Source organism: Tursiops truncatus, chromosome 20, assembly GCF_011762595.2.
Source record: "Tursiops truncatus isolate mTurTru1 chromosome 20, mTurTru1.mat.Y, whole genome shotgun sequence".
NCBI classification, from domain to species: domain Eukaryota; kingdom Metazoa; phylum Chordata; class Mammalia; order Artiodactyla; family Delphinidae; genus Tursiops; species Tursiops truncatus.
Genome location: NC_047053.1, coordinates 28,171,293 through 28,186,486, shown reverse-complemented (window position 1 = coordinate 28,186,486; position 15,194 = coordinate 28,171,293). Strand labels below are relative to the sequence as shown.

General features: G+C 52.0%; 1 protein-coding gene across 1 annotated transcript; it reads right to left on the bottom strand.

Moving 5' to 3' along the window:
* Positions 1-13: 13 nt before the first annotated feature.
* On the bottom strand, positions 14-14,895 carry EPX (eosinophil peroxidase). The gene is made up of 13 exons (XM_033846905.1): positions 14,776-14,895; positions 14,575-14,668; positions 14,142-14,317; positions 13,880-13,997; positions 13,660-13,789; positions 12,592-12,798; positions 7,004-7,322; positions 5,345-5,505; positions 4,734-4,989; positions 4,158-4,328; positions 1,552-1,789; positions 773-985; positions 14-461 (listed from the first exon to the last, which is right to left on the bottom strand). Exons 1-12 carry the CDS (start codon positions 14,849-14,851, stop codon positions 784-786), a joined length of 2,148 nt encoding a protein of 715 aa, XP_033702796.1. The 5' UTR covers positions 14,852-14,895; the 3' UTR covers positions 14-461; positions 773-783.
* Between the last annotated feature and the right edge of the window lie 299 nt (positions 14,896-15,194).

Genomic DNA, 15,194 nt, shown 5'->3' with positions numbered 1-15,194 from the left:
TGCAGAAACCAGCTTCTGCCCTCAGGGGTGCTTTATTGGTAGAAGCAGAGGGTGCTGTGCAGCCTGCAGGCTCCAGAGAAAGACCATGGGGTGGCTGGAGGCTGGGACTCTGTGGCCTCCCAGTCATAGGCAGGGGTCAGGGACAGGGTGGGAAATAGAAGAAAGTGGCTGGAGATGAAGATGACTCCTCTTGCCTGGGCCTCAGGACCCCCTTGCTTGGCTCACGAGCCCTTGCACCTGGAGCTGACATGTGACCTATTACATAAGAGGCTCGCATGGCAGGAGGGTTCATTGCTGCTGGGAACCCTGGCCGTCACTCCCAGCCAGAGAACCAGCTCTGAGCTATAGCCAGCAAAAGCATCAGCAGGAAGCAGTTGCTCCAGGGGAGGAGGTAGCCTTGTGGTCTTCCCCAGGTTTCCTTGTCTCCAAGGTCTCCAAGGTCGGAGGCTTGGGATGGACTCCTGCGGAAGCAGCACAAGTGGCCAAGTGAGGAGCTTGCTGGATGTCCAGAGATTGAGCTGTTCTTAGGGTGTTGGTGACCAAGCTGAGGCTACTTGGATACTTCCTAATTGCGCCTCAAAGTCCTGGGCCCTGGGGTTACCTATCAACCCAGAGGCTAGCACACTGGGAAGCCACTGTGCAAGCGTGATCTGTTGCTAGAGACAAGTTCTGTTGTTTCTGCTTAGGGGCCTGAGAGGACTCAGCTGTCCTGTCCAGGGAAGGATGTGAGGGCCTGACCCAGCCCAGGGCTGTTGGAGGAGGTCCCCCTTACCTGCAGAAGCCTCATCTGCGTCTCCAAGCTGACAGATTCAGGCTGGGGATGCAGGTGCAGGGCACAAAGCCCCGGGGGTCGGTGTTGGCCCTGAAGATGTCCCTCGGAACGGTGGTGATACCAGTGTTGTCACACACAATTCGAGACAAGGAAATGTGCCTCAGGGCCCTGCGCTGTCTCTTGGTGAAAACACCCCGTTTCTGCCACCAGAACCTACCAAGACAGCGGAGAGATGTGGGTGAAGTTTGGCAGGGATGAACAGGAATGAGGACCTGCTGTGTGTGAAGTACTTTACATACATTATTTCATTCGATTCTCCAAAATCCCTGCAAAATAGGTATGATCCCCATTTTATAAAGGAAGAAACAAGTTCAGCAGTCTAGTAAATTGCCCAGTATTAATTGCACAGTAATTTAAGTAGCCAGGACTGGACTTGAACCCAGGTAAATGCCAAATCCAAATAAGAAGTCAAGTCTTAAACCACAAGCTTATTGGAGGGAAACCAGATTTAGCTTTTGTGCCCATGTTTTCTGGGATCCTTAAGCCTGGAACAGTGAGGCTGAGAAGTCTCTCTCCTGAGTTAAAGGTGCCTCCAACTCAGGCAGGTGCTCTCTCTGCCTCTTACCAAGCTCTCCAGGGAGGAGCTCCTGGTCTCAGATCCTGTGTACTTGGAAGAGATGAAGCTAAAAAGAGTACTTTGTCTCATTGCTGAGTCTTGAAATTCTAGTGCTTTTCTGCCCTGCCTCTGGGGCTGGTCCCTTTAGGGTAGGGGCACTTACCTGTCTCCACTTCGGGCTCTTCTGAACTGGTTCTCAAAAAGACAAGCCAGGAGAGGCCCCACTCGGGCCCCTGGCAAAAGAGGCTCTGCGATGGCCCCGATCCAGATGTCAATGTTGTCAGGTGTTCCATAGAGATCCAGGAACTTCCTTGCCAAACCCTGGTTTTTCAGAACCTGGCTGAGCTGTGCCAGATTCCGGGGCTGGGAGAGCCGGCAGAAGCGCCTCCAAGCATTGTACCCTGTAGGGAGAGAGGACAGGAGCAGTTCGGTCTTACCCCTGCGGATTCCCATTAGCTTCTGCTCGCCGCGATTTCTCCCGGGGGAGCTCTGTGGTCAGGCAATATTGGGCAGAAGAAAACCCCTGCTGGCAGAAGAGGCCTTGAACCTTCCAAAGACCAAACCACTGCCCTCTTAATTTGCAGTGCGAGCAGACAACCATGCTTTGCGCACACGCTGAGGAGTGTGTCCTAATGTAAGAAGCTGTCGTAACCCAACACTCACAATCACAATGATACTATCGTGGCATTAATCAGGCACAAGTAAGACATTATCTAGAACAGGAAAGACTCTCAGATTTGTAGAATGCCCGAATGAATAAATGAGTGAATGAACCAAGAAATGAAGAACATGGATAAAATTTATCTACTCAGAAGAGGACCACATGCTATATGATTCCATTTATATGAAAGGTCTAGAATAGGCAAATATGTAGAGATAGAAGATTGGTAATGGTCAGGGGCTGGAGTGGGGGTGGGGAGTGACTATTATTACTAGGTTTCTTTTGTGAGTAATGAAAATGTTCTGATATTAGATATGATGCACAACTCTAAATATACTAAAATCATTGAATTATATGCTTTACATTGGTAAATTTTGTGATATGTTAATTATATCTCAATATAATTTAAAATTAAAAATTTTAACTAAAATTAAAATTTTTTTTTCACCTACTCAGAAACTAACAAAGACCATACTGATTTCTCAGCCATCAGGATCCCACACCATGACAAGTCACATGATATGATGGGGACCATTAAGATAGGAGGAAGATAGCTTTGCCGTGACTCAAAGAAACACCAGCCCAACGTTGTCCATTGAACTACAACTCCCAAACCCCAGCCCCCAAGCTGAACAAAGGAAAACCACGTAAGGTTTCACCATTACCGAGCACTGCTGTGCGGCGATCTCTCAGGATCCTCACATTTTTGTGAGGTACTTTGTAATCCCAGTGTTATCAATGGATATTCGCTGAGCTTGAGCAACTGTGACTTTTCCAAGGTCACCCCACCATTAAGTGGAGTTCAGACCAGGCCTTCCAATTCCAAATTTGGGAAGGGATTGGAGGAGACTGCAAGAGCTGCGATCAGTACACTATTTGTGGGACAGTTTAGAGGGTACAGAAACCGTGTGGCAGCTTGGGCAGCTAGCAATATCAGACCTCCAGCAGGGGGCGCCCACAACACTAGCTGTCAGGAGCACCCAAGCGTAGGGAAGGAAAGAAACTCAGGTTCTTGAGCGCCTGCTGTGTGCTAGCCAGGGGCTGTGTTAGGTGCAGTAGAAACTGCCCACCCTTTATTATTCACGGCCAAAAATTAGCAGAGGCAGATGGGGCTTCGGGTTGTGTTTAGACAGGGAAGTAGGAGATGGGGAGAGGGAGAGATGAGTGAGGCTGTGGCCAAAGCCTTCCCCTAACATCGTGGATTGAACAGGGGGATGGAAGGAGAAATTTTGAAACTGATTCGAATTTTACTACTTCCTAGTTATGTGGGCTTGGGCCAATTACTAGATGTCTCTGAGTTTATTTTCTCATTTATAAAAATGTCTGTCACAGCTGCTTTTCAAGGTCATTGGGAGGACTAAAAGAGTTAATATCCATTAAAGATCCTAGCAAAGTGCCTAATTTTTCTTATTTCCTGAGATGAAGTCTTTCTGTGGCCTCACCAAACAACCAAGGCCGTTACTTTTACTCCACCTGTTCCCTGCCTCTCAGGCTCTTTGCCCAATTAGAGCCAAGAGCCAGTTTCTATATCCCTGGAACTGCCTCCCTGGATCTTGCCAGGGTGGTGGGGCATGGAGCAGCTCTTCCCTGCCTTTTTTTTTTTTTTGCGGTGCGCGGGCCTCTCACTCCTGTGGCCTCTCCCGTTGCGGAGCACAGGCTCCGACGCACAGGCTCAGCGGCCATGGCTCACGGGCCCAGCCGCTCCGCGGCACGTGGGATCTTCCCGGACCGGGGCACGAACCCGTGTCCCCTGCATCGGCAGGCGGACTCTCAACCACTGCGCCACCAGGGAAGCCCTTCCCTGCTTTTTAAAGCCACTGTTTTTCTCTACGTGGAAAGTCCTGATCTCCTTTGTTCAGCTCCTGCGTCCAAGTCCTGGTCCTGTTGTGACCCTAAAGCTAGAGACCCTATGGAGGATGGAGAAGATGTGGCAGAACAGCAACAAGGAGGCCTCAGGGATGCTTTGTGGCATCAGCCTCAGCGCATCCTGTAGACAGTCCCAGTCAGAAAGGAGGCGCCAAGGGTCTTCTCTGAACCCTCCCCCCAACCAACCATCACCAGCAACCCTGCTCTGGGGAAGCCTGGGAAGGGGCGGGCAGCCCCCTCACCTGGGAGGCCATGGTCCCGGCTGCGTTGCATGTTGAGAGCTGCCAGGTCCAGCCCGATCCTTCTCACTTGCCGAAACAGCCGGTCTCGGAGCTCATCCACTAACATGGAATTTTGACAGTTCAGCTTGGCAGGGGTGGCCATGAGGCCTCGGAGGATGGGGTCGATGCCACCTGGTGGCGGGGAATATGAGCAACACAGATTAGACCAGCCTTTTGGAAGCCCCGAGGGTCATCACATGATGCCAAGCTAGCTCAGAGCTGGACAAGCCAGTCACTTACATTCTATAATGTTTGTATCCAGAAACGGTGGCCTGGGTGGACGTGAAGGGAGCTGGAGCCGGCAAGAAAAGCAATCACCCCCACTTCTCCGAGAAGGCAAGCTCCTTTCAGGACCACAACCACCAGTCTCCTCCCCTTTTAGAAATCCTCTAATCCCGGAGGGGACGGGAGGCCCGTGACTGAGGGTCTTGGTGGCGCCTGCCTTGTTTTCACTCACTTGGGGAGATGCTTAGCAGTAGCCTGGCCTCCGACACTAAGCTGGGCCCCACCCTGTCTGCCTCTGGAAAACCTGGTCACCTTCATGCACGATTCGCCAGCTGGCGAAGAAGGTGGAGCTGAGTGGGACCCGCGAGTTGGGTGCTGAGGCCTGGTACTGGCTGTCCAGGCGGAACATGAAGGGCTGGATCATGGTGTGGCCGAAGCGGAAGGCCAGCGTGAAGACGTTGGCCACGCGGGGGTCTACCTTGCGGTAGTACCCCCGGTAGGACCCCAGGGTTTTCCTGGCCCTGGCCTTGCCCAGAACCAAGGGCAGAAAGTCCCGGTAGGTGATGATCTGGAAGAAAAGATGGAGGAGGAACGTTACCTCAGTGGCCACCCACCCCACTCCCCTGCCTTTGGACAGACCTTTTGCTTTTCGAAGCGCTGCTCAGACATATTGATTCTTTATTGGCAGTATGTCAAATGTGGCGATGTTAATCTCCCATTGTCTGATGGAGATACTGAGGCCCAGAGAGGCTGGGTGACATGAACGGGGCCACAGAGAGAGCTAGCGGCAGTATTGGGGATACAGGTCAGATCTCAGGAACACTCTCAATCACCCAGACCTAGCTGACTTGAGGCACATCCCCCAGGATGGCTTCTCACGCCAGATTGCCTTCTAAGGGATGCTGAGACCCAGGGCCCCCTACCTGGACCATGGCCCCCACGATCTTCCGAGCCTCCTGGTACAGCTTGTCACTGGTCCACCGAGGATTCAGTTTTCTCAGCTCAGTTGCCAGCCGGTTGTGCTCTCGCATAAAGAGGGTGTGCATGGCTGCCAGTTTCGGGGTTTCAGTTGACCGGCTGTCACCTTGAAAACCCCAAGTTCAGAGTCACCATAGTCCTTCCCAGAGCAATGTCTTTCTGCTAAGGCAGACAGAGCTCTGGGGATTAGAAAGAGGTGGTGGGATTTTGTGACCTGGGCCAAATTCCTGGCCCTCACTGGACCTCCATCTCCTCAGCTGTGCTGTGAGGCTCCACTGACAAACACAATGGGCCACGAGTGGGAGGACAGTGGAGTCTCGGGTCCCTAAGTTACGGGAATGAGTTTGCGCGAGGTGGCACAGGGCAGCTGCTGGTCTTGGGCAGGAACCCTTTTGCCTAATGATTCTGCTCTGCAGGATTACCAGATCCACAGCTGGTGGAGGGTCCTGGGCGACTCTAGGAACCTGTCCTGTGGGTTGTATCCTTCTGCACGTTCTCTCCCGGGGGCTGGACCTCTCCCCAGCTTGGGCTTGGTGTCATGCTGCTCTCCCCAGGGAGCCCCATGGAAGGAGGAAGAAGGAAGGTTGGGCAGAGCCTGTTCCCGTAGCCAGACCTTCTCCTAGAGGCCGGGAAGGAAAGTACGTTCCTAAAGGTTGGCCTTACACACAGTCATTTGCTGGCTTTGAACTAAGCCCTTGTAATGTGGTCTTATTCAATCTACTCTTAAGTAAACCTCTGGTGAAGGCGCATGCCGCTCTTGCCAGGAGCAAAGAAACATACAGTCCTTAGAAAAGGGGCTGGAGCTGACTCCCTGCAAAGGAGGTGGTGGAGCAGAGTGGAAAGAGCCCAGACCTGGCCACTACACTGACTTGAGTCCTCACTGTGGACTCTGCCATCTGACACTCTGCTCTGGAGCACGTTAGTTATCTTCCCTGATGAGTGTCTCATCTGCAAAACGAGGGTGCTCATAGTGCTCTCCTTTCAGGGCTGCTGTAAGGATTAGAGACGGCACATTTAAATATAGTAAGTAACCAGAAGCGATGACCATCATTATGATAACCAGCAAGGGGGGCAGGGGCAAAGACCCCCAGGAGAGTTCAGATTATGCCTCCAGAAGAAGGGACCAGGTGACAGTGTCTAGCAAGAGCAGGGGGGAAACTGAAGATTCTAAGGGAATTTAGCCCAGAGGAGAAAAAAAAGGTAGGCGAAAGTGAAAGCTACTTTCAGGTTATTAAAGAGGCTATTACTGTGTGAAAGATAGAGCTTTTTCTCCGAGGTTCTAAAAGCATGATGAAGAGCAACAGATGGGCATTGGATCAAAATGGGGGGGGGGGGGAGGGGCTGTCTGCAGTCAGCACCGCACCAGATGAACAGCAGAGGGGGTGAGCCCCTTATCACCGAAGAGAGTCAAGTGGCGATCTCCGACCACACACCGGGTTCACAAAGGGACTCCTTCCAACTTACTGATTCTGGGATGACTATGCACAGATCTGTGTGCCTAATATTGAGGTCTGAAGCCATGCGCCCCCATCGAGTCCCACGAGGCTTTCCCAACCCGGAGCCCAGGGACTGGCTGTTTCGTCCTTCCGTCCCCCCAGTCTGACCTGCCAGGAAGCAGGGGATGTTCGCGGTGCGGTTGGTGAGCAGGCACGGGTCTTCGTGCAGGTTGTCAAAGGGCAGCAGGGCCCGGCCGTTGTCATGGAAGCGGGTGTTGACAGCCAGCAGCCCCAGCTGGTTGGTCAGGTTGCGCAGCCTCATGGCCAAGGGGTCCTCGCTGCCGTACACCATGCTGGCGTCCAGGAAGGAGGTGAGCGCGTTGATCTGGTTGCGGACTTCGTTCTTGTTTTGGGGGCACGAGGGTGCCGAGCGGAAGAAGGGGATGCAGTCACGCTGGTTCATGATGCGGGGGTCATTGGGCGGGATCTGAGGTGGAAGAGGAGCCAGTGACACTGGGGCCCCTCCTGAGCAAGCTCACTCCTCCTGGTCATCCCCCACCTGCTTCAAAACCTTGCTCAAAACTCCCTTTTTCCAGGAAGCCCTCCTTGACTCATCCAGACTCACGCTGCTCACCAGGTCATCCGAGCACCCTTAGCACGTTGTGTCATAGAGGCATGAAAGGTTAGAAATGGACGAGGCCTGGGGCTTCCCTGGTGGCGCAGTGGTTGAGAGTCTGCCTGCCGATGCAGGGGACACGGGTTCGTGCCCCGGTCCGGGAGGATCCCACATGCCGCGGAGCGGCTGGGCCCGTGAGCCATGGCCGCTAAGCCTGCGCGTCCGGAGCCTGTTCTCCACAACGGGAGAGGCCACAGCAGTGAGAGGCCCGGGTACCGCAAAAAAAAAAAAAAAAAAAAAAAAATGGACGAGGCCTTAGATCCTCATTTTATAGGTGGGGAAACTGAGGCTCAGAGAGGGGAAGTGACAACTCGTTAGCGGGAGAGGAGGGATTAGAACCTAGTTCTCCTGACATGAGGCTTGTGCTCCTTTCATTCCATTCAATTCAACAGACATTTCCTAAGCCCCTTTCTGTGCCGGGTGCCTCGGAGACGGTGAAGGTCGAGGAAACCCAGGACAGGTTGCAGGAAGCTGGCAATTCCGTGAAAACAGACCTGCACATCGAGTAATGTAACTCTAAATTGAGGTGGCATTTGCTATGCTTGGCTTAAAAGTCAAGAGCTAGGGAGACCTTCAAGATGGTGGAGGAGTAAGACATGGAGATCACCTTCCCACAAATACATCAGAAATACATCTATGCGTGGAACAACTCCTATAGAACACCTACTGAACGCTAGCAGAAGACCTCAGACCTCCCAAAAGGCAAGAAACTCCCCACGTACCTGGGTAGGGCAAAAAAAAAAAAGAAAAAACAGACAAAAGAATAGGGATGGGGCCCGCACCAGTGGGAGGGAGCCGTGAAGGAGGAAAGGTTTCCACACACTAGGAAGCCCCTTTGAGGGCGGAGACTGCGGGTGGCGGAGGGGGGAAGCTTCGGAGCCACGGAGGAGAGCACAGCAACAGGGGTGCGGGGGGCAAAGCGGAGAGATTCCCGCACAGAGGATCAGTGCCGACCAGCACTCACCAGCCCGAGAGACTTGTCGGCTCACCCGCCGGGGCGGGCGGGGCTGGGAGCTGAGGCTCGGGCTTCGGTCGGAGCGCCGGGAGAGGACTGGGGTTGGCGGCGAGAACACAGCCTGCAGGGGGCTAGTGCACCACGGCTAGCCGGGAGGGAGTCCAGGAAAAAGTCTGGACCTGCCGAAGAGGCAAGAGACTTTTTCTTGCCTCGGTTTCCTGGTGCGCGAGGAGAGGGGATTAAGAGCGCTGCTTAAAGGAGCTCCAGAGACGGGCGCGAGCCGTGGCTATTGGCGAGGACCTCAGAAACGGGCATGAGACGCTAAGGCTGCTGCTGCCGCCACCAAGCAGCCTGTGTGCAGCACAGGTCACTATCCACACCTACTCTCCTGGGAGCCTGTGCAGCCCGCCACTGCCAGGGTCCCGGGATCCAGGGACAACTTCCCCAGGAGAACGGGCAGCGCGCCTCAGGCTGGTGCAACGTCACACTGGCCTCTGCCGCTGCAGGCTCGCCCCGCACTTCGTGCCCCTCCCTCCCCCTGTCCTGAGTGAGCCAGAGCCCCCGAATCAGCGGCTCCTTTAACCCCGTCCTGTCTGAGCGGGAACAGATGCCCTCAGGAGACGTACACGCAGAGGTGGGGCCAAATCCAAACCTGAACCTCGGGAGCTGTTCGACCAAAGAAGAGAAAGGGAAACCTCTCCCAGCAGCCTCGGGAGCAGCGGATTAAATCTCCACAATCAACTTGATGTACCTGCATCTGTGGAACACCTGAATAGACAACGAATCATCCCAAATTGAGGAGGTGGGCTTTGGGAGCAACTGTAGACTTGGGGTTTGCTATTTGCATCTAATTTATTTCTGGTTTTATGTTTATCTTACTTTAGTATTTAGAGTTTATTATCATTGGTAGATTTGTTTATTGATTTAGTTGCTCTCTTCCATTTTTTTATATATATTTTTTTCCTTTTTCTCTATTTGTGAGTGTGTATGTGCATGCTTCTTTGTGTGAGTTTGTCTGTATAGCTTTGCTTTTACCATTTGTCCTAGGGTTCTGTTTTTGTTGTTGCTGTTGTTGTTTTGTGGTACGCGGGCCTCTCACTGCTGTGGCCTCTCCCATTGCGGAGCACAGGCTCCGGATGCGCAGGCTCAGTGGCCATGGCTCACGGGCCCAGCCGCTCCACGGCATGTGGGATCTTCGCGGACCGGGGCATGAACCCACGTCCCCTGCATCGGCAGGCGGACTCTCAACCACTGCAGCACCAGGGAAGCCCTGTTGTTGTTTTTACTATAGTTTTAAGTGCTTGTTATCATTGGTGGATTTGTTTTTTTGGTTTGTTGTTCTCTTATTTCTTTCTTTTTTTCTATTGCTTAAGAATCTTTTTAATTTTTAATAAATTTTTTATTTTAATAACTTTATTTTCTTTCTCTTTCTTTCTTTCTTTTTCTTTCTTTCTTTTTTTCTCCCTTTAGCTCTGAGCCGTGTGGCTGACAGGGTCTTGGTGCTCTGGCCGGGTGTCAGGCCTGTGTCTCTGAGCTGGGAGAGCCGAGTTCAGGACACTGGTCCACCAGAGACCTCCCAGCTCCATGTAATATCAAACGGCGAAACCTCTCCCAGAGATCTCATCTCAACGCTAAGACCCAGCTCCACTCAACGACAGGCAAGCTACAGTGCTGGACACCCTATGCCAAACAACTAGCAAGACAGGAACACAACCCCACCCATTAGCAGAGAGGCTGCCTAAAATCTTAATAAGGTCACAGACACTCCAAAACACACCACTGGATGTGGTCCTGCCCACCAGAAAGACAAGATCCAGCCTCATCTACCAGAACACAGGCACTAGTCCCCTCCACCAGGAAGCCTACACAACCCACTGAACCGACCTTAGCCACTGGGGACAGACACCATAAACAACGGGAACTACGGACCCACAGCCTGAAAAAAGAAGGCCCCAAACACTGTAAGTTAAGCAAAATGAGAAGACAGAAAAACACACAGCACATGAAGGAGCAAGGTAAAACCCACCAGACCTAACAAATGAAGAGGAAATAGGCAGTCTACCTGAAAAAGAATTCAGAGTAATGATAGTAAAGATGATGCAAAATCTTGGAAATAGAATGGAGAAAATACAAGAAACGTTTAACAAGGACCTAGAAGAACTAAAGCGCAACCAAACAATGATGAACAACACGATAAATGAAATTAAAAATTCTCTAGAAGGGATCAATAGCAGAATAACTGAGGGAGAAGAACGGATAAGTGACCTGGAAGATAAGATAGTGGAAATAACTACCACAGAGCAGAATAAAGAAAAAAGAATGAAAAGAACTGAGGATAATCTCAGAGACCTCTGGGACAACATTAAACACGCCAACATTCGAATTATGGGGGTCCCAGAAGAAGAAGAGGAAAAAAAAGGGACTGAGAAAGTATTTGAAGAGATTATAGTTGAAAACTTCCCTAATATGGGTAAGGAAATAGTAAAAATGGCCATCATCAAAAAAAATATACAAACAATAAATGCTGGAGAGGGTGTGGAGAAAAGGGAGCCCTCTTGCACTGTTGGTGGGAATGTAAATTGATACAGCCACTATGCAGAACGGTATGGAGGTTCCTTAAAAACTAAAAACAGTACTACCATATAACCCAGCAATCCCACTACGGGGCATATACCCTGAGAAAACCATAATTCAAAAGGAGTCATGTACCACAATGTTCGTTGCAGCTCTATTTACAATAGCCTGGACATGGAAGCAACCTAAGTGTCCATCAACAGATGAATGGATAAAGAAGATGTGACACATATATACAATGGAATATTACTCAGCCATAAAAAGAAACGAAATTGAGTTATTTGTAGTGAGGTGGATGGACCTAGAGTCTGTCATACAGAGTGAAGTAAGTCAGAAAGAGAAAAACAAATACCGTATGCTAACACATATATATGGAATGTAAAAAAAAAAAAAAAAAAAAAAAGGCTCTGAGGAACCTAACAGCAGGGCAGGAATAAAGAAGCAGATGTAGAGAATGAACTTGAGGACACAGGGAGGGGGAAGGATAAGCTGGGATGAAGTGACAGAGTGGCATGGATATATATACACTACCAAATGTCAAATAGATAGCTAGTGGGAAGCAGCCACATAGCACAGGGAGATCAGCTCGGTGCTTTGTGACCACGTAGAGGAGTGGGATAGGGAGGGTGGGAAGGAGAGCCAAGAGGGAGGAGATATGGGGATATATGTATACGTATAGCTGATTCACTTTGTTATACAGCAGAAGCTAACACACCATTGTAAAGCAATTATACTCCAATAAAGATGTAAAAAAAAAAAAAAAAAACCTATTGCCCAAAGAGGGAGGAGATATGGGGATATATGTATACGTATAGCTGATTCACTTTGTTATACAGCAGAAGCTAACACACCATTGTAAAGCAATTATACACCAATAAAGATGTTAAAAATTAAATAAATAAAAAAAAGTCAAGAGCTAAAGGTATAATAGGAAGATGAGGGACAGTTCCCCAGAGGAGCTTGAGGAAGGAGCCAGCCAGGGGCCCTCACATGTCATGTCGCGAGAACACTGCCCTACCCAGTAGGGGCGAGTGAGTGTGTGTGTGTGTGTGTGTGTGTGTGTGTGTGTGCGCGCACAGAGGGTCCCCTCTGTCCCCAGAAGAGGCTGTGCTCCCTGGAGCCCGTCTTTTCTTCCCTAGTGTCCCTCACCATCCTTGCCTCTCAGCTGAAGGATAGCACCGTGCTCACAGCCCGATCCCAGGAAATGGTGAGAACTGCAGGGCCCTCAGACCACCCCAGGAGGGAGAGAAGGGCAAGAGCTAAGAGACCCTAAAGGCTTCCCCTGTTGGAAAGGGACCCAGGGGTCAAGGCTAGTCTCAACTTCTTCCCCTTCTGTGAGGCCAGCACCGGGACTTCCTGGCAGGTTGCCCCCCGCCCCCGCCCCAAACACACACAGAACCAGGTGTCTGTGCCAGACTGTGCATCTCTGTCTGATACTCCAGAGTCACAGGCAGCTCCTTAAGGCAGGTGCACTAGGTACCAGATGCCCAGCCCCAGCTCTCTGCCAGAGGTGGAGGCCACATCAGGAGCCTGGGAGTCAGGGTTAAGTACCTTGATGGGGAAGCAGGGGGGCAGCTGGTCACAGGTCCTCTCACAGTCGACGCCCACAGTGAAGGCCACTCTGGCTGGGGACTCAGGGACGAAGTCCAAGTCGTGGTCAATGAACTGGCCCCACTGCATGAACATGAGGGACCGGCCCCGGTCGGTGGTTAGCCTCTCACTGGGGAAGCGCACGATCTGGTTGGAGACGGCTCGGACCTGGTGGGGAGATAGATCAGCGTGGGGCGCTGACTCTGCAAGGTGTCAGAGCCAACCCAGGACTCAGGGGGTGGCAGGTTGCCCCTGCTGGAGTTAACACAGTCCCTCCTCCTCCCCTGCCCTCCCCTCCCCTCTCCTGCTTTGTCCCACTTCCTATGTGGCTGTCATTCCTACAAGGATGCTCTCCAGCCCAGCTCCTGAGGACTCCAGGAGTAATTCCAGGAAGGGGACGGGCCAGGTTGGCTGGCTCAGACCCCACCAGCTTCTCCAGAGAGATAAATAGATGAAACTGATAGATCAATTTATAGACTAATGGATAATTAGATGGTAGAACTGATTGACAGATGCAAGGATTGGTTGCTAGGCGATGGATAATAAACAGAGAATTGGATAGATGGAAAGATCAACGGAAGAAAAATTGATAAATAGATGTTGATAGATGGGTAGATGACAGATTGTTATTTTGGCATATGAATAGAAGATTGATAAATTGTTAAATGTGAAATAGTTTAGGTCAATAGATAGAACTACATTAAGATGTATTGCTTCTTATATTTAGCAAGGTACTTTGACATGAATTCTTTCAGAAAAAAACAATATTGTAATGGCTAGCATTAATATATCACATCCTACATGGGTGTTTATATCAAGGACTTTATTTAATAGTCACAACAGCAATATTAAGTGGGTTTTACGGCCGTTTTACAGCTGAGGAAACTGATTCAGCTGGAGTCCTTGCCCAGAGTCATCAGCCAGCCTGTGGGACAGCCTGGTTCGAGCCCTGTCCGACTCCGGGCTGTGCTTTTACTCCCCACGTTTAGAAGAGATGGAACATCCTCCAGCCCCTCAGCCCTGACTCACAAGGGGGAGGAGGAAGCCATTGCGCTTCTTGTCGGGGGTCCAGCCGAAGGGGAGCGACAGCCTGTCCTCATACTCGGCTGGCAGCCAGCGCGCCAGGGGCTGGTTGGAGGCCCCCAGCTGTGGTCTCCTCCTGCAGTGGTGGGTGGGCTGGGGTTAGCAGGGTTGGGGAGGAGAGGAGGGAACTGGGCCCCACCAGGTGAGGTGCTGCCCCAGCACCCACTTGTTGTTGCATCTCCCAGTGATGGTTCGGTACTTGTTACTGCACTTCTCGGCTTCATCCCGGGGTGCACAGCCACTGGCCTGGGACAGCAGCCGCATTTGGGATTTCGTTAGCACATCTGCGGGTGGGACAGTGGGCAGGGTTCTAGCTTCTTCTAGAGCTGGTCTGTTCTGTACCTCCCATCCCCTTCCCCTCTCCCCTCCCAACACCCCGAGGCGTGCACCCTGCAACCCCCTCCTGGCTTCCTTCCACTCCGCAGTACCAGTGACATTGAAGGATCCGGGCCCCTGGAGTTGTAACTTCTCTTCCAGCAGTCCCAAGGCCACATGCATATAATCGGCAGCCTGAACGACTCTCCTGGTGGCCGCTGCTTGTTGTTTGAAGTAGGACAGGAGGTCCATGGGGCTGGCCAAGCCACTGTGAAGCCGCTGCTTGATGCTGCCCAGAAGAGGAGAAGGGAGGGCTGGAGAGAGGAAGCAGACACACCCAGCAGAGCCCTAGCCTGGGCAGTGGACAGTCAGCACGGTGTAAACAGACAGAAGGATGGATAGAAGGGAGACTCTCTACCGACATGGCACTGTCCCAAGGTGCCCAGGGGCAGGTGATGGGTGAGATGACCTTGGCTAGAGTCCATCCATCCCCCATCATCAACCCTTCCAGGCCCATGCAGTCCCCAGACCCAGGCCCGGGCCCACCTCCTCTCAGTCTGATTGTAGGCGGCATCCACTAGCAACTTGGCCTCTGTTATGCAGCTCTGGAGGACTGAGGTCTCCACTACCCTAGGGGAGGCTGTTCAGAGGGAAGGAGGCTTAGGGTCCAGGGCAGCCACAGGTCCCTCAGACCCAAGTGCTTCCCCCTCCATTGCCCTCCTCCCTGGCTGTCCAAGGGGCTATTACCTGGGGTGGTGCCCTCAGAGAGCCGGGCCAGGGTGAGGGTGTCTAGGAGCCCAACCAGGGCCAGGAGCAACTTCATCTCTGCAGCGAGACCCCAGCCACAGGGTGGTAAGCGAGCACACCTCTCACCTCCTCCTGCTCTTCTGTGGAAGTAGCTGGGAAGGGACTTTTATAGCCTGTCCTGGGGGAGGGAGGGGAGCTCTGGGCCTCAGAAGCCCAGCCTCTTGAGGTGGAGCTCTGGGACTTCCCTCTCATTTGGGGGCAGTTGTGACACTGAAACACCCCACTTTACCCCTCACCAACATGGAGATGTTCTTTCATCTGCTCACTCCATCCCCCGCCTCTTTGTTATCGAGTTCACTGACAGATTTCTCCCAGGGCCCAGAGCAGTGCCTAGAACACAGGTGTCGCTCAGTGAATAT